The sequence below is a fragment of the Liolophura sinensis genome, chromosome 10, assembly GCF_032854445.1.
Source record: "Liolophura sinensis isolate JHLJ2023 chromosome 10, CUHK_Ljap_v2, whole genome shotgun sequence".
Taxonomy (NCBI): Eukaryota; Metazoa; Mollusca; class Polyplacophora; order Chitonida; family Chitonidae; genus Liolophura; species Liolophura sinensis.
This window is the reverse complement of record NC_088304.1, coordinates 26,056,244-26,080,068: the sequence shown is the minus strand read 5'-3', so window position 1 is coordinate 26,080,068 and position 23,825 is coordinate 26,056,244. Positions and strand designations below refer to the sequence as shown.

At 41.2% G+C, this 23,825-nt stretch overlaps 2 protein-coding genes across 3 annotated transcripts; one reads left to right on the top strand and one right to left on the bottom strand.

Moving 5' to 3' along the window:
* The first annotated feature begins 1,829 nt into the window (after nt 1-1,829).
* On the top strand, nt 1,830-5,016 carry LOC135476804 (ras-related protein Rab-8A-like). The gene is made up of 3 exons (XM_064756935.1): nt 1,830-2,091; nt 3,572-3,680; nt 4,411-5,016. The coding sequence occupies exons 1-3, from the start codon at nt 1,890-1,892 to the stop codon at nt 4,703-4,705; spliced, it is 606 nt and encodes a 201-aa protein (XP_064613005.1). The 5' UTR covers nt 1,830-1,889; the 3' UTR covers nt 4,706-5,016.
* A 4,214-nt stretch (nt 5,017-9,230) lies between these two features.
* LOC135476564 (ras-related protein Rab-8B-like) lies at nt 9,231-13,998 on the bottom strand. Of its 2 annotated transcripts, XM_064756629.1 has the most exons (4): nt 13,723-13,998; nt 11,940-12,048; nt 10,511-10,646; nt 9,231-10,274 (listed from the first exon to the last, which is right to left on the bottom strand). In XM_064756629.1, the coding sequence occupies exons 1-4, from the start codon at nt 13,952-13,954 to the stop codon at nt 10,260-10,262; spliced, it is 492 nt and encodes a 163-aa protein (XP_064612699.1). In that variant the 5' UTR covers nt 13,955-13,998; the 3' UTR covers nt 9,231-10,259. The 2 variants fall into 2 exon arrangements, with proteins under 2 accessions (XP_064612699.1, XP_064612698.1); XM_064756628.1 differs by having other exon boundaries at nt 9,231-10,646.
* Between the last annotated feature and the right edge of the window lie 9,827 nt (nt 13,999-23,825).

Sequence of the window (23,825 nt, the reverse complement as noted above, 5' to 3'; positions counted from 1 at the left end):
ATGAACACCGCCGGATATCGAAGTAATCATCCAAAACTATATGTGGTTTTAATAACCCATAATACGATAAAACATAGTTACAGACGTTTAAGACTTACAGCATAAAACTAAGGTCAGTACAGCGACGACTGTGGGATAACTGGCAATTGGTCACACGTAACGGGTGAAATACGGGATCTTAAGGATTTATTCTAATTGTTCATATCTTAGCTGACATCAAGCGAAATAATTAAAATAAAGCGAGTAGAGTTTCACACACTGATCAAAACCATGGTGTATTGAACTGTTCTTGGCTATGGCGTAAAACACGAAATAAACCAACAAGAGATCATATCATTGGATAAGGTATAAATTATTTGCTTTGTTTTGTTATAAGGACGAGAGCCCTCCCGTAGCATGACCAACTCCTATTACCGTAACACCCACGATTGTTTGCTCTTGTCCTCCGATGGTAAGCTTATTTTCACCATTATATATATTTATAATGTTACTTTAGAGGAACGCCAGTTCATTGAAAACTGTTTATCTGACAGAGGCTCACACAAGCTTTTTCCACAAGAATCGCTCTTCATAGTTTTCACAGGCTATACAAGAGCTCAAGTCGCCCACGTGCTGGGCCCTATTCACCAGCGGATTGTGCAAGGCGTCTATTCAAAAAGCCAGGTGAATGCGGGCAACTGGGGAGGCTATGCCGTTTTTATGTGTGTCAAGGCCGTCCAAATGGGTATATTAAACAGCGACGAAAGTGTCTAATAGTTAAAACTGCACACTAGAGAGCTGGCGATGTCAAAATTAAGAAGATAGGAAAATCTATCTATTTATTAGTGGCGAACGTATAGGTGGTTTCCAAATGCTCGGAGTGTACAATGTGTCGTTGTGGTGACTTGAAATTGTTTGCATAGGTTTGTGATCATTTATCAGTCGTGTGAAGTTTTTCGCGTGCTTACGGGTACCTGCAATCTGACCTACTCAGATGTGAAGTCACAGAATCGCGACACAAGCCCGACCAGATCATTCCTGTCGCCAAGGGTGTTACCTTTTAGCTGATAGGGCCGACTGGCCGACTGGCCGATGACCTAGCTTTGTTGAACCAAATGCCCGATATCCCGTTATCTCCCCTCAAGACACTCGCCACACTTTTCACCACTACCAGAGCCAACCCCAGCACTCGAGTTGGCGCGACACATACTACCCGCATGATTGTATCGTACCACACGCCCTAGAACCTAAGTATAGCCTAAGCCAGCCTATCGCCTGAGCGTCTAGGTTTTCGCAGATGGCGAATTTCGCTTTCCATACCGCATTCTGCAAAACAGAATTTAGCAGAAGATTAATAGAGGATTTCTCTCTCCGCTCCAGGTGATCTATCGAGGATCCTCTCGGCCAGTTACATACCTGAGGACATTGTTTAATCCTCTTGACAATACACAGGTGAGATTAAGGGATCTGTTTTCGGCTGACATATGGTGGTCATATACCCCAGACCGTTTGAGCGTTACCATTGTGGTAAGACCTATTCTGGATGGACATGAACTATTCACGATATATTTGCGCTGTCATCGGTTTTGTGCGCTTAAAAACTACGCAACGCTGATGTTTCCTATATCTCTTGTAGCACAAATAAGCTGGCGTTGAGTCACCATTGACTGATAACACTCTGTAACTAATTGGCCGACGGTCTGACTGGATTGTGAACAAAGGCCTAGCAGAGCGGGAGCCGGGGACACGCTCGACAGCAGCTGTTTCCAGCATCAGCTTCCCTCTGCTCCACATATTGCAGCCTGCCTAAGGACATCAAGAGAAGCACCTGAGCGTGTTTGGAAAATAGACGTCGCTTTGCACGGTGCAACGCAATCAAGCTTTTAACCAACAACCGTCAGCAGCTTGGGATGGTCGACTCCGATTCCTGTGACTATTCGCTCAAGGTAATCCTTTGTGGAGACGTCGGTGTCGGCAAAACGACGTTACTGTTCAAATACGTCACCGGCCGATACAATTGCATGCTAAAGGCCAGTGACGACATGGGCGTTAGGAACAAAGTCATCAAGAAAGATGGCCACAACATTCGCCTCCTCATATGGGATACGGCAGGTAAGGCTGATAGAAGGCTAAAGGTGGCCGTATTCATTCATTTATTTATTTATTTATTTGATTGGTGTTTTACGCCGTAGTCAAGAATATTTCACTTATACGACGGCTGTCACCATTATGGCGGAAGGAAATCGGGCACAGCTCGGGGGAACCCACAACCATCCGCAGGTTGCTGGAAGACATTCCTAAATACGGCAGGACAGGAAGCCAGCATGAACTGGACTTGAACTCACAGCAACCGCATTGGTGAGAGGCTTCTGGGTCATTACGCTGCGCTAACGCGCTAACCAACTGAGCCACGGAAAGGTGGCCGTAGCCATGGTGCTATTGCTACATTGCTACATTTTAAGCATTTGCAGATGTATGAGACCTGATTGCACCTGTAACGTGTGACCATTTGTCATCTGTCCCACTGTAGCTGTCTGTTGTATATGCCGTAGTTTTTTTTATATTAGATGCCTGTTTGTTTTCACGATACTCTTTAAAAAAAAAAGCGCAGATGTTAAATTTAACAGTGGCATTTTCGATACAATGTCAGCTCCATTTCTATATGCTTAGCTTATCAGTCTCCTATCAGTATAACGTGCTATGTATGAATATCAAGTATCTTGTTCGCCTAACAAATTAACACGAGAGATAGAAAGTGGTATTTTTCCGTCTTTCTGATTCTTCTCTAAGACAAGTAAGCACGCTTTATTTTGGTTTAACTTTTGCATTATTTCAACCTTATTAATGTATTTTTTAAAACAGTTTTGCCTGTTTAATTTCCCAGATAACAGGGACGTAGAATTGCATATGCAGTTGGGAAATTGCTGACATACAATATACTTATATAACAGATCACACAGAGGATTATACTGCTGGGGTCTAGGTCAGTGCTAACCTAAAGGTGACTGGACAAATTAACCACAACACCAAACCACTAATGCTGGTACCATTTCACAAGGATCACACTTTTGATTCGCTTCAGACGTTCTTCGTCGTCATATGACTGAAAAATTGTTAAATACGACGTTAAACTCCAAGCACTCACTCACTCAGTCACTCAGATGTTCTTCTCCAGGTATACCTCTCACACCTTGAATGTAATGAAACCTCGAATGAACACCGCCGGATATCGCGTGTTTGATTGAAGTAATCATCCAAAACTATATGTGGTTTTAATAACCCACAATACGATAAAACATAGTTACAGACGTTTAAGACTTACAGCATAAAACTAAGGCCAGTACAGCGACGACTGTGGGATAATTGGCAATTGGTCACACGTAACGGGTGAAATACGGGATCTTAAGGATTTATTCTAATTGTTCATATCTTAGCTGACATCAAGCAAAATAATTATGAGTAGAGTTTCACACACTGATCAAAACCATGGTGTAGTGAACTGTTCTTGGCTATGGCGTAAAACACGAAACAAACCAACAAGAGATCATATCATTGGATAAGGTATAAATTATTTGCTTTGTTTTGTTATAAGGACAAGAGCGCTTCCGTAGCATGACCAACTCCTATTACCGTAATACCCACGGTTGCTTGCTCTTGTTTGACGTCACCAAGAGCTCATCTCTCGACTCAGTCCTCCGATGGTAAGCTTATTTTCATCATTACATTTATTTATTTATTTATTTGTTTATGTGATTGCTGTTTTAAGCCGTATTCAAGAATATTTCACTTGTACGATGGGGGGCAGCATTATGGTGGGAAGAAACCGAGCAGAGCCCAATGAAAACCCCCGACCATCCACAGGTTGCTGGCAGACCTTCCCACGTACGGCCAGAGAGGAAGACAGCATGAGCTGGACTTGAACTCATAGCGACCGCACTGGTGAGAGGCCTCCGGGTCATTAAGCTGCGCTAGCGCGCTAACCAACTGAGCCACGGAAGTCCCTCATCATTATAAATATTTATACTGTTGTTTTAGAGGAACGTCAGTTCATTGAAAACTGCGCTTTTCACATTTAATATCTGAACAGAGGGAAAACGATAAACAATGAAGAGAAGAACAACCCTAAGTGTTAACCAGCCTTACACAGTGCCTTTATATGCTCTGGGTATATAGCGTTGATGTTGTTCTTTATATTCTTGATTGCTTGGCCTCTGTTTGAAATGCGCACGCGTCCCTGTTCAGGACACAACTCCGCTCCCTTTTATTATTATAATTTGCTTGATGTATCTCTTGAAAGGCGTGTTTTACCCGTTCTTAAACATATAATTTTCTTCAACTACCCAGCTACCAGTAGGAGATGTATTACATACACATTTGGCACGGTACAAAAGAGCAAATTCAAGTTTATTTCTGTTCTCCTTTTTTTCGTAGGTACCACGAACTCAAGGAGTTTTGTACAACTATGCCTAAGATAATACTTGTGGGGACAAAGTGCCACTTGCCTCGGGAAGTTAGTCCGGGAAGAGCCGAAAAGCTGGCCGAACACTTGAACGTACCATATATGGAGGTCAGTCCCGAACTGGACGTCAACGTCACGTCTGTGTTCGAGAGTCTCGTGGAACTCGTGACCAAAGACTTAGACGAGCAGAGACGGAATCTCTTGATGTTACACAAGTCATTAATGTCACAGTCTCCGGAGAAGAAAGTGTTGTCGTGTGGATGCTGACAAAGTGTTTTAGAACTTTTAAATAATTTAATTTATTTGTTTTTACATTGCTTTTTTATTTAGCTGGCGGATGTACGCCTTCTGTTTTAAATGATCTGAGATGGCAAACCGTGAGACATTAGACCTTCTAATTCAAGAATGTCGCTCAAATCCTGTTTTGTCAATGTAGACAGAGAAACCGGTCATAGGCAATGTGATGGCAATGTGGAAATATGATGGTTTCGCTTGATAGGCAGAATTGCTGACATGTTTCATTTGTCATTTTCTGAGCAAACTATTGATGCCGACGGTAGTGCGTAATCATGAAAAGATAACGGAAAACATATTTGGTGTCCTGTTGTTAATTTTATGTCCACAAAAGTCAGGTATAATTAGTTATTTTTTTTATAACTTTGGTGTTTTACCCCGTACTCAAGAATATTTCACTTACACGACGACGGCCAGCATTGTGATGGAAGGAAACCCACGATCATCCGCAGGTTGCTGAGGACCTTCCCACATGCGGCCGGAGAGAAAGCCAACATAAGCTAGACTTGACCTCACAGGGAACGGTGAGAGGCTCCTGGGTCATTAGTCCTTCGTGGCCTTCGTGGTCGACGTGGATATCGTGCCAGCGCGGCATTATGTCCTAGTTGCCAGTGCGGTAGCTGTGAGTTCCAGTCTAGCACAGGCTGGCTGGTACGAGCAAAGGTCTGTCAGCAATCTGCGGATGGTCATGGGTCTCCCTCGGGCTCTATCCGCTTTCCTCCCACGATAATGCTGACCGCCTTTGTATGAGTGAAATATTCTTGGCGTGAAACACCAATCAAATAAATAAAAGTAATAAATACTACTATTTGCTCTGATGGATTTTACGCCAAGGGTATGTTTGCGACTGCTTCGTAAGGTGGTCCCTAATCGGCACTGTATCTGTATACTGTACTTGCATGTGGTGTCATATCTGGTGTCTTCGACACAACCCTTCAGTGAGGCAGCACAACGTCGTGATATGACCGGAAAAAACAACAATGAAATACTTCACTATCCTTGACTGCCTCATTCATACTTACTTCATGCAATTTGTTGAGTGTATGGAGAGACGGCGGATAATTTACGCTAGGCGCTATGATATCCAGTACTGACGAGCCTAACCACACTTCACATACGTGAAAAATACTGGGTGTGCCCCTTCTTTTCTAGGTAACAAGTAATAAGGACTCTCAGGCCTGACACGTAGATTTACTATGGCTATTTACTAAACCAAGGTTTATACTATTGCATTTGGTGGTGATTTATTGCCTGAACGTGATGTATGCTGGTATTTTCTGTGATCCCTCACGTGTTCAAGCTGTTTCTGTTATACTATCGCGCTCGATCTCTGGATATAGGTCATACGTTCCGTGCGAGTACTATGTAACTCTGTCCTATGTTCAGTAATTAAGGCGTTTACCGGTCTGTGAGGAATGCGTGCGTTATTAAACCTGGTGAACTATTCCTGCACGTATTATGTGTCAAAACATACCTTATATATCTGACCTACATATTTAGGAGCTAATGCTCCACATATAGTTCCTTTAGAGTCTACCTACTTCACAGATACACAGTTGTTGTCACAAATTCAGCCTTAGCTGTACTGTACTTGTTTAAAATAGTCCTAGGCCGTCGTATAAGTGAAACATTCTTGAGTACGGCGTAAAACACCAATCAAATAAATAAATAACAAACAAATATATAAAACAGTATTACAACATTAGTACACAAATTCCTAGATACAATTTTTTATGTTCCTTCTGTGAACTTTTACATTTGTTGCAATCTCCTCATTTAAGAATCTATCATTTTCATTAACAAGTCTAAGTATTAAACGACTTTCTGGTTCTGAGAAATCCATATATAAATAACTCTGTGCCTAGTATGTTAGTATACGCCATCAAGCGCTTTTTGTGTCAGAGTTATTGATACCTACAACGATAATACTCTAATTGATACATATTTACTTATTTATTTATTTATTTATTTGATTGAGTTTTTTTATTTGAGTTTTACGCCATACTCAGGAATATTTCACTTATACGACGGGGGGCCAGCGTTATGGTGGGAGAAACTGAGCAGAGTTATTAATAGATGTGCGCACATCCAGTAATCACCACAGTTTCATTCGTATATTTCTGAAGATCTACGTCCATAGTGTGTCATGTCAGTTAATGTGGGGGGAGGGGGTGGGGTGGTAAAATCTGTGTGAAAAATAATCATTCGTCATCACGACCTTGCTTTTCTCAAAAAGTCATAATGAATGAGTGACAATTATATTTTGGTAATCTTTTCCCTTATTTGATAGAGGAACTCCTAACCATCTGCCTTCTCTTGTGAATCATTATTTGTACGTGTTACTCGTGTTGTGGAGATCCTGGCATGAACAACCTCACACTTCATTCTGAATACCGGTTTACACTTCATGCCCGTAAAATGGGATCAATTACGCAACAGTGTAACATTACAACTCTCGTATTGCATACGCTTCTGATTATTGACATTTCAAAGCGGCTGTCACATGCCATGCGTCATCCTGTGTGCAGAAGGGCGGCGACCGCCTTGTCCCAGCTTTTCCAGGCGTATTTTGTATGGCACACGACACACGTCCTTGTCCTTGGCTGATACATTCAGCAAGTGAAGGCACACGGGCAGGTGGATCAGCGAAAGAGACCCCTGACTGAGTGAGTCATGTTGCTGGTCTATGTACATTGTTAAGCACCAGGGACAAAGCTAGGTAGACGTATGTTAGTAACGGTTTACCTGAAAGCTTCCACTTGGCAATACAGAATATCCACATCGTCATTTAGGCGATGCTTGCAGAGTACCGCTTTGTGCTTCTACGCCCACATTGCGAAATATCATGTCTGTATGCGCGGTGTTTATTGACAAGTATGATAGTGCGTAACACTGGAGGTTTGAATATAACGACAGAGTTACAAAAAAGTCTCATGTCCATTGAATATAATTTAATAGGCTGGCAACAGTCATGCCTACGAAAATACGCACAAAATGCGATTCTTTTGACAACTGTGTCACGGTGATAGTACATGGCAAACTTAGATATCGCCACACAAGTAAATTAATGAATGAACAGCAGAATACCAAGTACTTAAACACTTTGTTATGTTGCTATACATGCTCGAGATATTCCAAATATGCATCTGACTCGTACATATACGTGGGAAGGTCTGTCAATAGCGCGTGGATGGTCCTGGGTTCCGACCCCGGTATCCTCTCACCATAACCATGACCGCCGTCGTTCAAGTTTATTATTGTTAAGTACTTCGTAAAACACCGATCAAATAAATAAATATATTTTTACTGGCCACCCACGCTTTATTTCTTTGAAGTCAAGGACAAGTTTTAAATCAACCTACCGCGCGTTCACCGTTAATAAGCGTATCGTGTGTTGATTTTGGGGGTTTCTAAACCAAGACATGCTATTATTAGGTAACTATAATTATTCATCGATATGATCAACTTCTCAGAATAGCAGACACCAAGAACCACATTGGCCATGTGAGCGGAGAGGTCAGTGAACTTAACCCGTAAAGACAATGACCTGAACTACTTTTTGCTGCTCGGCGCATACGTCACATTATCAATAAAGTAAAATCCTACACGTTACAATGTAGTACGAATCACGATACAGATCACGATGACAATGACGTTTTGCCATAACGCCCAACTCCAGATTTACAAAACCTTGATCTGGTCACCTACTGGCATCACGTGATCTCTTGACTTTTGACCTATCTGCGCAAGTTGTCAGATCAGGCTCTCGACAGATATTGATAGTCATTGTACCCGCCTAATGAATTGTTCATTTGGCTCCCTGTACTCACAGAAGGGACGGGTAACGAAGGACAATGATTTAGCACGTGATTTCGTTCATTTAGCTTTGTGGCGTTTTACCTGCATCACTGAGTTCAATAGCAGGATAGAATTTTTCACAGAGATATGAAACAATATCTCATTCGACTGACATTATATATAGTATTCAATAAGTAACAATAAATCATGTATGAGGCAACGGCAAGCTGGACGTAATACACGGAAGGACTAAGTTACATTTGTGGATTGATTTGAATATGTGACACATTTACTGACATACACAATCTGATTGATTGGTGTTTTACGCCGTACTCAAGAATATTTCACTTATACGACGGCGGCCAGCATTATGGTCGGAGGAAACCAAGCAGAGCTCGGGGAAAGCCCACGACTATCCATAGGATGTTGACAGACCTTCCTACACAAACACAAGGTAATGTTTACAACACCATTGAATTGATATACATAATTGATTATAAACTTCTAATCACATCACCCCATGCTCCTAGATGAAAGACTCGGGTACAGTAAATAAATACATATAACAAATCATTTGAAAGCAAAGGAAAATTCCTCAGCAAATAATCGTGCAGCATAAAGAGAGGTACTCGTGAAAAGGAGTTTCCCAGTTAACACAGGCAAAGCCACGAATACAAACATAAGTCATGCAACCAATATATCAGACTCGAGATATGGTCTGTCGACCATTTCATCACAAGTATATTTACCACTTTACCACTAGAAAGAGGCATGTTTTCAGTGCTAAGTTTAGTAGTAGCCAGTGGAGGTTTCGCTTCTGCCCATTTGGTAAAGTGCTGCCGGAGTGAACATGACAAATCCTTCAACGGCAACATATGGGATACGCTTGACATGAAGTCGTCATTTTGCCTGTCGCATTTATGTATGAAAATGCTGCACGAAAGAAAACGTTGTCATCTCTAAGATTTGGTAGCGATGCCACAACATATGTACTCCAATTGTAGCAGGAGTTTCTTGAACTGACATTTTTGAAATGCTAACATTTTGATGACTACGTTGATAACCAAATCCTCCTATCCAAGAATGTCCATGTTTTCAGACCGGGATTATTCACATTCGCCTGTTTTCATTAACAGGTGAAAACGACTTTACAGTTGTGTTCAGTCCAGTCTGTTCGGCATTATCTGGCTTCACAGACTTGCCTCTGAAATTAAGTGAGGCAAAAATTCCCACTCAAAAAATCTAACACTCATGATAAAAGCCTAAACCCTTTCGACACGCATCCAATTTACCATTTGTCCTTCAGAGTGAAGAAATATAATTTCACAGCTTACAACCCGCCAGGAAGTCTTCCTCATCGTATATTTGGTTTTCAGTTCAGTCACGTTTGTCCATATGGGTATTACATATTTATATGTGACACAGCGAGCGGTAAGATATACACGTTCCACTGGCATACACCTCACAGACTGGTGGAAAAATTCATTCAACCATATTTGCAAAACTGCTTGTAGCTTGTTCGTCCTATAGAATGTTTCTGTGTATACCCGTTAGTTGTCTTTGGGTCAGTTTTTTTTTTGTCCATTACACGTACCCAAAGGATGCGATAAAATACTGTTCATCGACATCAAGCATCCAACTCAAAAGCAACAACTTTGGACATGTGCGACTCTCTTGGGGGCGTAATGATGTTCTGTTTTTGGTAGGGTAAATCCACGACATCATGGCGTCATTGCCATTTTTCCTATAAAAGAAGCAATCGGGTTCACGTCAGCATGCTCTGGTTTAAAAATAAACAGCCACGGTTTCTTACACATCTTATATTTGTCAGCAAGAACAGCCACACTTCCATTTCTCTTCTCGCACAGCCGCCGTGTTAGTCAATGTTATAGACGCAGACTTTTGTTTTAACGTCTCTAGGATTTGCTCTGTGATGTTTTCAAACGCCTCCTCAACGTTCAGTCCAAGCTCAGCGCTTACCTCCATATAGGGAACCTCCAAATTCTCCGCCAATTTCTCCGCGCGGTCTCGCGAGACTACTCTGTACATGTGGCATTTGGTGCCAACCAGAATAATCTTTGGTAATGGTTCAGATTTGTCTTGTAAGTCGTTGTACCTGTAATGTCAAGAAGTATTACAGAGTAGACATATCACAACATTATGTAGATAAGAACTGTTAATGGGAGACTCAGACCAGCTGAAATCGATATATGCACTACCTAGTTGTTTTATGGGCACACTTACACCGATATTTGTAACGCTGTAACGTTTGTGCACTACCTAGCTGTTTTATGATCACGAATACACCGATATTTGTAATGCTGTAACGTTTGTGCACTACCTAGCTGTTTTATGATCACGAATACACCGATATTTGTAACGCTGTAACGTTTGTGCACTACCTAGCTGTTTTATGGGCACACTTACACCGATATTTGTAACGCTGTAACGTTTGTGCACTACCTAGCTGTTTTATGATCACGAATACACCGATATTTGTAACGCTGTAATGTTTGTGCACTACCTAGCTGTTTTATGGACACACTTACACCGATATTTGTAACGCTGTAACGTTTGTGCACTACCTAGCTGTTTTATGATCACGAATACACCGATATTTGTAATGCTGTAACATTTGTGCACTACCTAGCTGTTTTATGATCACGAATACACCGATATTTGTAACGCTGTAACGTTTCTGCACTACCTAGCTGTTTTATGGGCACACTTACACCGATATTTGTAACGCTGTAACGTTTGTGCACTACCTAGCTGTTTTATGATCACGAATACACCGATATTTGTAACGCTGTAATGTTTGTGCACTACCTAGCTGTTTTATGGGCACACTTACACCGATATTTGAAACGCTGCAACGTTTGTGCACTACCTAGCTGTTTTATGAGCACGAATACACCGATATTTGTAAAGCTGTAATGTTTGTGCACTACCTAGCTGTTTTATGGGCACACACCGATATTTGTAACGCTGTAATGTTTGTGCACTACCTAGCTGTTTTATGATCACGAATACACCGATAGTTGTAACGCTGTAACGTTTGTGCACTACCTAGCTGTTTTATGAGCACGAATACATCGATATGTGTGAAGAAATGTAAGCAAAACCGAAAGAATTCACAGTTAATGGTAACTTTGTTAAATTCACGAAGGAGTTTTATGAGTTCCCAATTCAAGAGAAGGCTTATCTTCCAAAAGCATAGAACGCAACTTTAACAAATTCCGAGGTGACGGTCATGCACACTGAGGTTTGAAAGCTATTCTTGCTGACTCTTAGATCATATGAATTTCTAAAACAACAAATTGCGGGTAATTTAAGATTGGGCAATGAGCCTTCAACAAGCAAGGGATCGCAAATCAACCTAAAAGTTGGAAAATTTAATAATACCAACCAATAGAGTACATGATCAAAGCTCTGTTCGTTTGTGACATCATACAAGAGCAGACAGCCGTGTACATCCCGGTAGTGAGATGTGGTCAGGCTCCGAAAGCGTTCCTGACCTGAAACGGAACAGAAAGCATGTCCAATTGGTCACCACCAAGATGATATTTACATTATATATACGGACATCAACTGTTCTAAATCAGAAAAACTGCTGATGAGAACTGATTTATTTATTTATTTGATTGATGTTTTGCGCCGTACTCAAGAATATTAACAACTGGTTTATTGCAATATGAAAAAGATGACAACATAGAGGGTAAAACAAGAGCAGTGGTGAAATAAAGGTGAGGTGATGTAAATCGCTATATGTTAGACAACAGTGGTTTAGAATTACTCAAAATGGTGTGTTGTCATCACATTTAACATAAAATCCCATTAAAATAATGCAAAGGGACCAAAGCCTCGGAGATCATTAAACCACCAGCGTGGTCTAGGTTTGTGCAGGAATACAGTATAAAAAAATCATAGAGAGTAAAACCAGAAAACCGACCACAGTTGACATATGGCCAAGTAACCGGTGAAATACGGCCTCTTTGCCTCATCTAATATCACCTAGATATACCGCTGATCACATCTCATGAGCACCTAACAACAGGTGATTAATTGCTAATCACAACAGACTTAAGCCAAAGACCATGGCGTTTAATTGTCACAATAGGAGTTAAAACTTATCACATCTGAAATGTCACAAAGCAGTTATAATTGTAGAAAATTTGAAACTCTGATCTGGTAAATATTCCACCATTGCTCCTTACACCTGACTTGTCAGAATGAGAGCATTTATAGATCACTTGTAATTTTTCACAATTACCAGTATATTATCAGTCATGTTATTTGTTTCTTATAAATCCCATGTTTCTCCGAAAATGTGTTTATTTGAAGCGGAGAAGGTGGGGATGGATTGTGTGCACCTGAGGACACCCCGAGTCGCTGTAAAGTTTTTGAAACTCACGACATCAGTGGCCTCATTGAACTAGTCGTCTCTCAGTAGAAACCACACAAGAATAGGGCTTTTAAATATATATAGGTATAAACGAAACCGTTAGCCAGTCGTACAGAAAATAACAACACAATCAATATGTAGGTCAACACTCAAGAGGCCTCAGCACTATTTATATATTTCGCGGAAGACGATAATAAACGCCTTTCGCCTGAATACAAACAGCCGATGACATCAGAGGACTCGATTGATAAGGAGAAAAGACCATTACGTGCACCTGGCTCTTCTCTAAGTATACCACGTCGCCATGGTAACCACATGCACGCCCAGCGTTTTAGCATCAATGTAACGGCTTATCTTTCAATGTCAACAAACACGTATTGACTAGCCATTTTCACATTTCTGATTTGCCTAGCAAGCACATGGCTTTAACTCACAATGTGTTGTTCATGTGGCTCATTTGCATGTGATGGTGACATCGTTGCTTGATCCACTTTCACAGTTATTAGCTGGGTGAAGTTTGTCTGTCGGTCGGTCCGTCTTTTGGTCGGTTTGTCAGTCAGTCATTTTTAATTCAGTACATTCTACTTTTCAACGCAGGCCATTTGCTTGATTGTAAGACAATATGGAAATGTTGTAGCCCTTGTGAGTTTGTCTTTGTTACTATGAGAACTAATTTTCAAGAAATAGCAAAAGTAATTTTTAAAAAATACGTATGTTTTTATACACTTATTTTACCAGTTCCTGTGGTCTATTACACTAAGCTCAAAGACGCTAAGACTGAACCCACCTGCAGTATCCCAGATGCGGGTGAGTATTTTCTTCCCGTCCCTCTCCAACACTTTAGTGCGAGGGCCCATCCCGTCACTCTGTTTCAGGTGTGAATTAAACTCACCACTCACGAAGCGATGGAGGAATGTAGTTTTACCCACCCTGACGTCTCCGGTCAGGATGATTTTGATGGTGTAATCAAACGTTTGACCACAGACGGAACGCGTACCTCGGCACGCTGAGGTTTGCATGGCGGTAGTATCGGGATAAGTTAATAACAGCGATTGGGTTTCCCCATCGCCTTTACCCGTTCACATTGTGAGCTGCACCTGTGCTCTGATAAGCTCAGATCCGATTGATTTCTGCACACTGTCTGTCACCTCACCAGACCGTCTACCTATCACTAAATCTGACGTCATGCAGCTATTAACTTTATGGTACTGAGAGGACGTGTCGGATTGCGGTCTCAGTGCTCAACAGGTCAGGGAGCACCGAAACACCGATATCAACCTACCTTAGTACGTACGTATTATATATGCTGTATACACGGTTAACGTGCACCTGGGAAAAGATCAAAGGATCAAACACGCCTATGATTAAATCAACAAAGCCCATTATGCTGACAACATAGTTTGTTTTACATCCACTGATTATAAGGTCCAGGAATTCTACGCATTTTAAACGATTCGTTCATCAGTGTTAGTATTTGTGATACAGGTGTGTATATAGAGATCATGCTACCCACAGAGCACCCGGCCGGCTCTGTGAGTACTTCCACACACTTGCAGATGTCAGCAAATACCAGACATTTGTGCGTACATGTAAACCGGTAGATTGAAATAGGCCAACGCGGTGTATGGCTATATGCTACTATTTGATGTACTCGGGATGAAAACAAGAGCGGCTGAAAATGACAAATAGCTTACAGGCCTAGCAGATTGGTGTACATGTACGAAGCCGAGGACACTCACTACAGCAATTGTGGGTGTCCTAATTTCGCTTCATACTGCGGAAGCCCGATGAGACGATGAGATGATGTGGATATGGTATGTGGATTGCGCCGCATCATTTCTTTCCAGAGTTACTGCCCTTCAAACATGCAAGCTGGTGAAGGATGAATCTTTGTCAACGCATCTTCTCCTACAGTTATGATTAAATTTTCATGAAAGTGTATAGGCGTACTCAACAATATTTCCCTTGTAAGACGTCGGTCAGCATTATGGTGGGAGGAAACCAGCCAGATCTCGCGGGAAACCCACGACCCTCCGCAGGATGCTAGTAGGCCTTCTCACTTACGGCCGGAGATGAAGCCAGCATAAGTTGGACTTGAACTCACAGCGACAGCACTGGTGAGAGGCTCCTGGGTCATTTGGTGGCGCTGGCACGCTAACCACCTCGGCCACGGAAGCCCCATAATGCCATGAGGCGTGTACGTTTCTATTTTTGAATCATATACATAAACTATCGGAATAAGACAATTGCTGTGGTAAATCCACACGGGGCGATTAAGTGTGACCATTACTATCACATTGTCGTAACTCCTCTGGTTTTATAGTCCGTGCTGTAGTCTTTATTGGTCCTGGAACTTATGTATTGGTTGACGGCTTGTATACGAATATCTGTTTCGACGTATATATTTTGTATTTGTTACAGAGTTAGGCACCGATGAAACAAATAAAAGATATTAGATTAGTAGATCGGAGTTGTACGCCGTACTCAAGCATACATGCACCTCATTTACACTAAAACGGTAAATATGACTGCGGCCGGGAAAAACTACCTCACAGTTCAATTCTTAACAACATATATTGACGTATAATTTCAGCGTAATTAATATCTGTTTATCAACGTTTACATAAACGGATTTACAGAAAACTTTTCATATTATTTCCGTATGCAAATTTCTTTAGAATGTCGTAATGTCGTTCTAATATAGAGGGAATGTCGACCAAATCTCGTGATCTCCTTCAAACTACCATATTAATGTTTTGGTCGAAAGTCAATAGTGAAAATCAGTACGGCCTCAACTGACTTCCATAGTTTAGGGACAAACACCGGGCATATGCCTACACGCCAGTATAAACAAAACCCGATAGCCCTGAGCTACTGGCGGGGTAACACAGATCAATGACCTGAGAGCAGTGTACGCATCAAGTTTAGGTCAAGGTGCCCCTGTAAACCCATAAACCACTCAGCCTTACTACCACATGAACTCTTACCAAGGTCATCTGTCATTCTGAGATATTGCGTTCATGCAGCAAATCTGGACCGCTGGAGGATGCGAAATTCACCTGTACCTTGGGGTCAATTCTTTACATTATTCCGCTAACACTGAATCGTTCACCTTCTCTTCGCACTCCTTTGATTTATTTATTATTTGATACGTTGGTGTATATATGAACTGTCCATTAGGCATTATTGATTTATTACGTTGGCGAAAATGCGTAACTAATTAAGTATGCCTTTTATTAACAGAAAATAGGAACACATAAATATAAATATTACCTATATATTAGAAATTCGGAAAGCCCAGTTTTGCTTCAGTAGATTATAGAGAAAAGTGGCTGTTTTGTAAAGTTTTAGCCGTAAACCATTAGGTAATATAGACTTGATGATTAGGTAAAGCGGACGTAAACATCTTCTGTAGCAAAACAATTGAGTATTATGGCTACGGTAACAGCTCATTAACACTGGGTGAGGGGCTTCCGTGGCTCAGTTGGTTAGCGCGCTAGCTCAGCGTAATGACCCAGGAACCTCTCACCAATGCGGTCGCTGTGAGTTCAAGTCCGTAAGTGGGAAGGCCTGTCAACAACCTGAATGTTCATATTGTACCGGATATCTTCATGCATGTATGTGTATAAAGTTTCGATATGAAAATTTTATAAGTATGTATTGGCGTATCTTATATACGGCTTGTCACATATACTCTGTCATACATTTGAAAATTCTCGGGCTAAGGTTTTTAATTAAATCCAGTATTAAATAAGGTAATGTAAGCAAATCAATGAAGTTTCATACTATGCCAGAGATTTTCAAATGGGAAATTTAAAGGCGTTGCTCTCTTTACTTCACTTACCTGGTACTGTGATGCTGTTGTATAGCGTTACTTGTGTGTGGTCACTGGTATACCGCTGCTGACGACAGAACGTTGAGTGACGAGGTTTTATTTTCGAATGTAGAGCTTGTATTTTAATTTATATAATTTTGTAAACCAAACATGAGTTTTGGTTTGTGGATTTTTGTTCACCTGTGTAATATAAGAAGACCTCGAATTTTGGACTGCAAAATGCTTATCTCGTTCTTCATAGCCAGTTTCATCAACTTGCGGATGATCGCGGGTTTCCCTTGGCCCCTGCCAGGTTTCCTCCCACCATAATGCTGGCTGCCGTCGTATAAGTGAAATATTCTTGAGTACAGCGTAAAACACCAATCAAATAAATAAATAAATAAATAAATAAATAAATAAATAAAACACTAGGTGATGAAAAGGGTTGCTCTAACTCTACAGTACCTACAAACCCAACGGAATTTGTCACATTAAAAACAGTTTAGTTCACGTGCCGTGTATTATTCACGGTTTCCTTTCTTGGGGCATATAATGTCGGGACTAGTACAAAATGAACACAGAGTTTAAACATTTGGAGTGAGTGAGTGAGTGCTTGGGGTTTAACGTCGTACTCAACAATTTTTCAGGCATATGAGGACGAAGGAATCCTTAGGGTGTATGTAATGTGCCTCCTTGTCACAGGACGAATTTCCACCGCTCTTTTATCTAGTGCTACTTCACTGAGACGGCTTACCGAGGGCAAGTAAGTCGCCCCGCCCGAGCCATTATACTGTTACGGATCAAGCAGTCGTACTATTGCCTTCATGCTGAACCCTAAGCGAGGAAGTTACAACTTCCTCTTTTAAAGTCTTAGGTGTGACTCGACCCACGATTGATCTTGGATCTACCGCTCCTGAAGCGGACGCCACGAATATAATCTCCGATTCTTCTGGTGCCAGCAACCTGCGGATGGTCGTGGGTTTTCCCCGGGCTCTGCCCGGTTTCCACCCACCATAATGCTGGCCGCCGTCGTATAAGTGAAATATTCTTGAATACGGCGTAAAACACCAATCAAAAAAAAAAATCCGATTCTTCTGGTGTTTGATTCGAAAGCTCAACGCAAACTGGTTGTCATGTTTACTAAAGCATCAAGCACAAATCGACGGTGCTGCTACTAGTTCAACACTGCAAGAAAAAGTAGGATACATAACAATTGTACATTTATCGTCTTTTGATCAAAAACAAAAAGAATACGACCAACGAGATCAATACCACCTACTTGCATTAGAGCTGTGATTTGAGTTGCATAATTTATTTGTGTGACTATATTTGCCTCCCCCTCCCCCCTCCCCTTCCCTGCCCTCAATACTCTATACGGACAAGTGTATTGTCCCTGAAGTAATGTGAAATATGAAGCACGGTCTGTTTCTTCCAGCGAGTCGCTTCTATTCAGATACCCGTAATATTAATCATACTCGCTACAAAAATTCCGTTTAGTCAGTGACACGTGCACATTCGCACTTGCTACCACTGGACGCCACCCCGCTAGGTTCCTTTGACTTCAGCTGTGATACGATGTTGCTTGTTTTGACTCAACAGATGTGTCCTCGCGCAGAGCTATTTAATCAGCATACCTCAATAAAATTGTTTCAGGTTTTGGTTAGAATCAAGTTGTATGTGCATACTTTAGACAAAGAGAATGCATGCAAATGCAAAGTATTATTACAAACAAAGGTTGAGATGGATAGTTCGGGGTTTCCGACATTATTTCTTGTCTTATTACCGTCATCCCAGTGACCTCGGCGTTGTTGAAAATTTCTGTAAAAAAACATTGCTAGTGATGTAAAGCGAACGTAGAGAGGGACGCACGCGCTGTATGCGTTGTCACATTAACAGGAGCCGTTAAACGTGGCTTGAACTTTAGTAAACTACATTTCATGGACATCAATTCGTTAGTAAACAGCACAACTGAATGTCATAATAAGCTGTTCACACTGAGTAGAGTACTTGTTATCACTTTCAGAACGCGATTATGTCAGCTTTTTTTACACAATTAAGTGAAGGGCTGCCAGTGTAGAAAGTCGAGTGTGTTGAAGAAGGGAAGAATACAAACTGCAGAAATGTACGAGGTCGACACTACTGACAGGTAAGTCTTGCAACATAACGTATACACATCGTAAATGGGAATTTTTTTTCATAAAGGAAAATCCGTGAAAACTATAGTTTGGGCAGATTAGCAGACTTGTACACTTATCGAGGAACATCGGTGTTTTGTGGCATGTGCACCTAAAACATTAAGCCACATCACATCAGTCACCTTTATTTCACAACACGAATATTCCAGTTAAACACAAAGACTAAAGAAACATGTGTGCAACTACTTTGCCCTTTGCATAAGAATATTTGACGTCCAACATTACTTTACTGGTACAAATAACCCCATCGCCTTCTGCCAGAAATACAAAAAGTTGAGATAAAAGTAGAGCCATTAGGAACCTGAAAGATTACGTGGCATGAGGCGAGATATTCTCTGAACAACATACCCTTCGATAATATCAATTTTGTACTCTGTCGAAAATCACGTGGGCCCAGATTCAGAAAGCGGCATACGTCACTACTACCGTACTATTATCTTATTTGTGAAACTTGTCACTGGTTTTCTGATGCGAGTGAAAAGCCACGTAATCCGTATTGGCTAATGGCCGTTTCGTACGAATAAAATATCTTGCCAAGCGAGTGTAGTTTCATCGGTCGAAGTGGAGGTATTGCCTTCATTAATATTTACTGAAGCAACAAGTCGACTACAGAATCTCGCATTTACAAGGAAACAATACCTGGCGAAACCAAGAATAACACATCCAGCTTCGAAACACAAAATTTGTAAGACGACGTTTGAAGCATTAGCAATCTAATATTAAAGGGGTAAATTCAAAAGGAGAAACCATGATATTTTTTTAAAATTTGGAGCCAAGAAATCGTCATCAATATCGCATCACGCTGCGTTCACCCTAGCGTCTGTGTTTACACCATATTTGTTCCATTTATTTAGTTCACAGGTTTTTACGTTGTTCTCAATATTTTATTCATCTGACCGCGGTCAGCATTGTGATGAGAAGAAACCGGACAGAGTTCATGGGAAACCCAGCCTGTTGACTGACCTTCTCGCGTACGAGTTGCTGCAGCAGAAAAATACAGACGCTGTTTATCGTTAAAGTACATCTGCATCGCAGTGTACTTGCATTTCATGACATGTTTGTAAACGATCAGGCCAAACTCAACATTGTGTACAACAATGCATAGCCATTTATCCTCAATATGGACGGGAACTCGTTGGACTTGATCTCAAAGTAAGGGAGATAACTCTCATTAATCATCATCATGCGCATTCACCATGTAAGCGGAATTGCTTTTTTAAGCAGACGTCAGAGAAATATAGCCTGTATAAATATTACGATATATTCAATGAGATGAGATCTTGATGGACTTGATGAAGAATTAGAAACCTGTTACGTTTGACTTTGCTTTGAAGAACGAGCAACACAGCGAATACGCGCGATAAAACTATTCGAAAAGTTAAGCGATGGAGTAAGGATCGCTGCGTTACTCACAGGGCCCACTAGTATTCGCATGCCTCGAACACGTTCCATTATTAGAATGACGCGTCCTGCAAACTGACATATTGTGCCTGGATATGTTAGACTATACGAGGCACAGCAGTAGGCCATATGACAGTTAAGCATAAATGTGCGATCGGAAAGTTAAATGAAAAGCTCTCTTGTCCGTTATAACACCGGCGAGCGCGTGGACTATTTAAAGAATTTTCGATGTTAGACCCCAAGCATTCATTCATTCGTTTATATTTAAAGAATTTACTTACCTTGCCTTATAATATTTGTAAAAGTATAGATTAAAATTGCTAAAAATTTTACCAGCATCTTACACAGCATTTCACAATTGGCATTGCCGTTTTGATAGCATAACAGAACGCACTGAATGGATTTTCCTACCATTTGCTACATATATAACGTAACACAGGTGCAAGACAATGAGCTGATCACAGGTCGAAAAAAGTAAGCCTGCTGATTTCTTCAAGATATGCCTACATTACAAAACTGAAGGTTGGGTCGAATATGTCCAATGTGCTGTGACACAATTGTTAGACAATATCTAAAGTTCAATCTGTGTTCTTGAGAACGCACAGATGTCATTACGTAACACTACAGTGGCGCTGTTCTAGCGTCACTGTAGATTTGGCATCAAGAACACATCTAGAAGATATCTACATGTAGCGCGAATTGTACGATAAGTAACGCAGCCATTTTCTCTATAATCCGTAGTATTTTTCTAAATTTGTTTGATGCTGCCTAATACTGCCTATACATAACCGTGAGGAATTTTGTTTGTATATTGTTTTAATCGAATATCCTACGTTTTCACACATGCTAGATTGTTGATACTAAATATGCTAATCAAGGAAATTAATTTTTATTAAATAGCTTTTAATTAAGGATCTTGAACATCTGTCATGAACCTAGCGAAGATTAGCTAGAATGAGAACATTTAATCTTATCAAGCTGCAGGCTTACGTGCGCCAACAAGAATATACTAATATGTAACGGTCCAAAGCTGTAGGCTTACGTGCACCGACAAGAATATCCTAATATGCAACGGCCCAAAGCTGAAGGCTTACGTGTGCCGACAAGAAAATCCTAATATGTAACGGCCCAATGCTGTAGGCTTACGTGCGCCGACAAGAAAATCCTAATATGTAACGGCCCAATGCTGTAGGCTTACGTGCGCCGACAAGAATATCCTGTGTCGAGGCAGTTACGTCTGGAGGGGTCAAGGACGACACTGGCTCAGTATGCCACCATTCTTCTTTCCACGTAAAAATTCGGTTTATTCATTGACGCTCTTTAACGACAAACAAAAAAATTTAGGCGATAGCGATCGGTTTTATGAGTGACGTAAATCAGAGCCGCCGAGGAAAACCACTGATCTTCGGGAGGTTAGTGACTAAGCTCAGCGTGGGTGAGGTGTACAGATATGAACATTAAGGAGTTTGTCAGCGCTTACTATGACAAAGGTCCCACGTGTGGTGGGAGCTGAAGAATCGAAAACTTCAGCTTCAGCAGGAGGAGAGGATTCAAAATCTCTGGGTAGTTTCAGAGATATAATCAACCATTCAGCAAAATCAACTTTCAACAAATTTTCCTTGGAAGTTACAGGGATTGTCCTGTGTGAGGTTCAATCAAGGTCAGCCCAGCAAATCTAAAATAAATCAAAGGGTCCACAGTCATAACCAACTATGCTATGTTAGAATGCCACACTTGGCAGAAATGATTGACCACAATGCAAGGCGAAGTGTGTGAGGGCTTTGTTTTAATGTAGACAGGAAAACAGTGTTACCTCGTGAAGACAGGTGATCTCCATCCTCACAAATATAAAACCCGGGGTTACTTTTTGTGTTTCTGTGCAGAGTAACGACCCACATTCCTTAACAGAAGAGCGAGCTAAGAAACTGAAACGTTTTCGAACTCTGACTGTAGCATAGACATTATCAGAATAACGCCGCTTTAGTCTAGATAGAATGTTAGACTACACCACACGAACAATTGGGAATTTAGTGAATACTCAAGCAGAGACATAAAATTGAGTCTGAGCTTAACTAATAATATTTTCCCCAGGTCTTTCCCACCACAGTGCAACAATATCTTTCCCGGTGGAGGACCGAAATCAGTAATGTGTTTGAGTTCAGGCTGTACATCGAGTAGGCCCATTCCACTGTAACCCTGCCACCAAAGGTTCACACCAATGTCAGCCAAACCTTTGTTGGGTCCTGTTTGATGGTGGAGTGATGCTGTGAATGCTCACTTTATAACTAACACATGGGTAGAATCTGAAATGCTGAAAGAGCGGTCAGCTGTTTTTATAACCTATGGACTAAGACCAACAAGGGCGTAGTCGGTTGTTCCACTAATACTAAAAGAATGATTGTTATAACCAATGTTATGCATGTTAAATGCTTTCAGTGATTTGTGTAGAATACAGAAAACTTGACACTTGGTTAGTGAGGTTTCACTAAAATGAATAAACAGGAGTCCATCGATGGATGATCGCATATCCAGACATCGCCTCGTGTTATACAATGGGCATATACAGCTACCTTGTCGAGTGATTTGAATGCATACTGCTTTACCCATTTGATCAATTTTGTAGTAGCGTAATGTTACTGCCATTGTCCCTGCACAAGTGTCTAGTGTGACATCCCTACTGTTCCCTTCACGATTACAGGGCGCAACTTTGGAACCAGCAATTTCTCCTGCTCGTTTAAAGGCAAAATACACAAGAGAATATGCTGTTTGGAACAGACAAGCTTCAAAAGTACTGGAGCGTACAGACGGCTATATGGCTATTATATTTTTTAATAGTTCAGGGGCCTAGGAGCCTCTCACCAGTGCCGAGGTCTGCCAGCATTCTGCGGATGGTCGTGGTTTTCCACCGGGCTCTGCTCAGTTTCCTTCCCAACATAATGCTGGCCGCCGTCGTATAAGTGAAATATTCTTGAGTACGGCGTAAAACACCAATCAAATAAATAAATAAGTCTAATAGCTCTTTGGTTATTGGCTGTCTACTGTCTTTTGAATGACGGTGGCGCTTTATTCATTGCATAAGTTTGGTTATCAGAAAATCCGGGGCCCACTTGGCCTTCCAGCGTACATTTATAGGCTATACCTGATAAATAAGACCTGGCAGTAGAATATGCCAAAGTTCAAAGTAGGATTCCAGTCCCGTTTTGTGCACAGCATATGTATTTTGAGACAGCGCGTTCCTTAAGGGTCTATTAACATGGGATTCGAGATGAGGCAAAGAAACTCCAACGGTATGGTCTCTGGTATTGCTTTTGGCTGACCGAACAATTGCCCTGAATCTCATTTATTTCCGTACAAATATACACTGCCTTAAGATAACCTTGTACTTCATAGTGTGCACGACAAATACTCTAATTAAATGCATGGTTCTGATATTTCTTTGTTTATGATTGAAACTAGGGCTTGGTTGTCTATGTTTAAGAC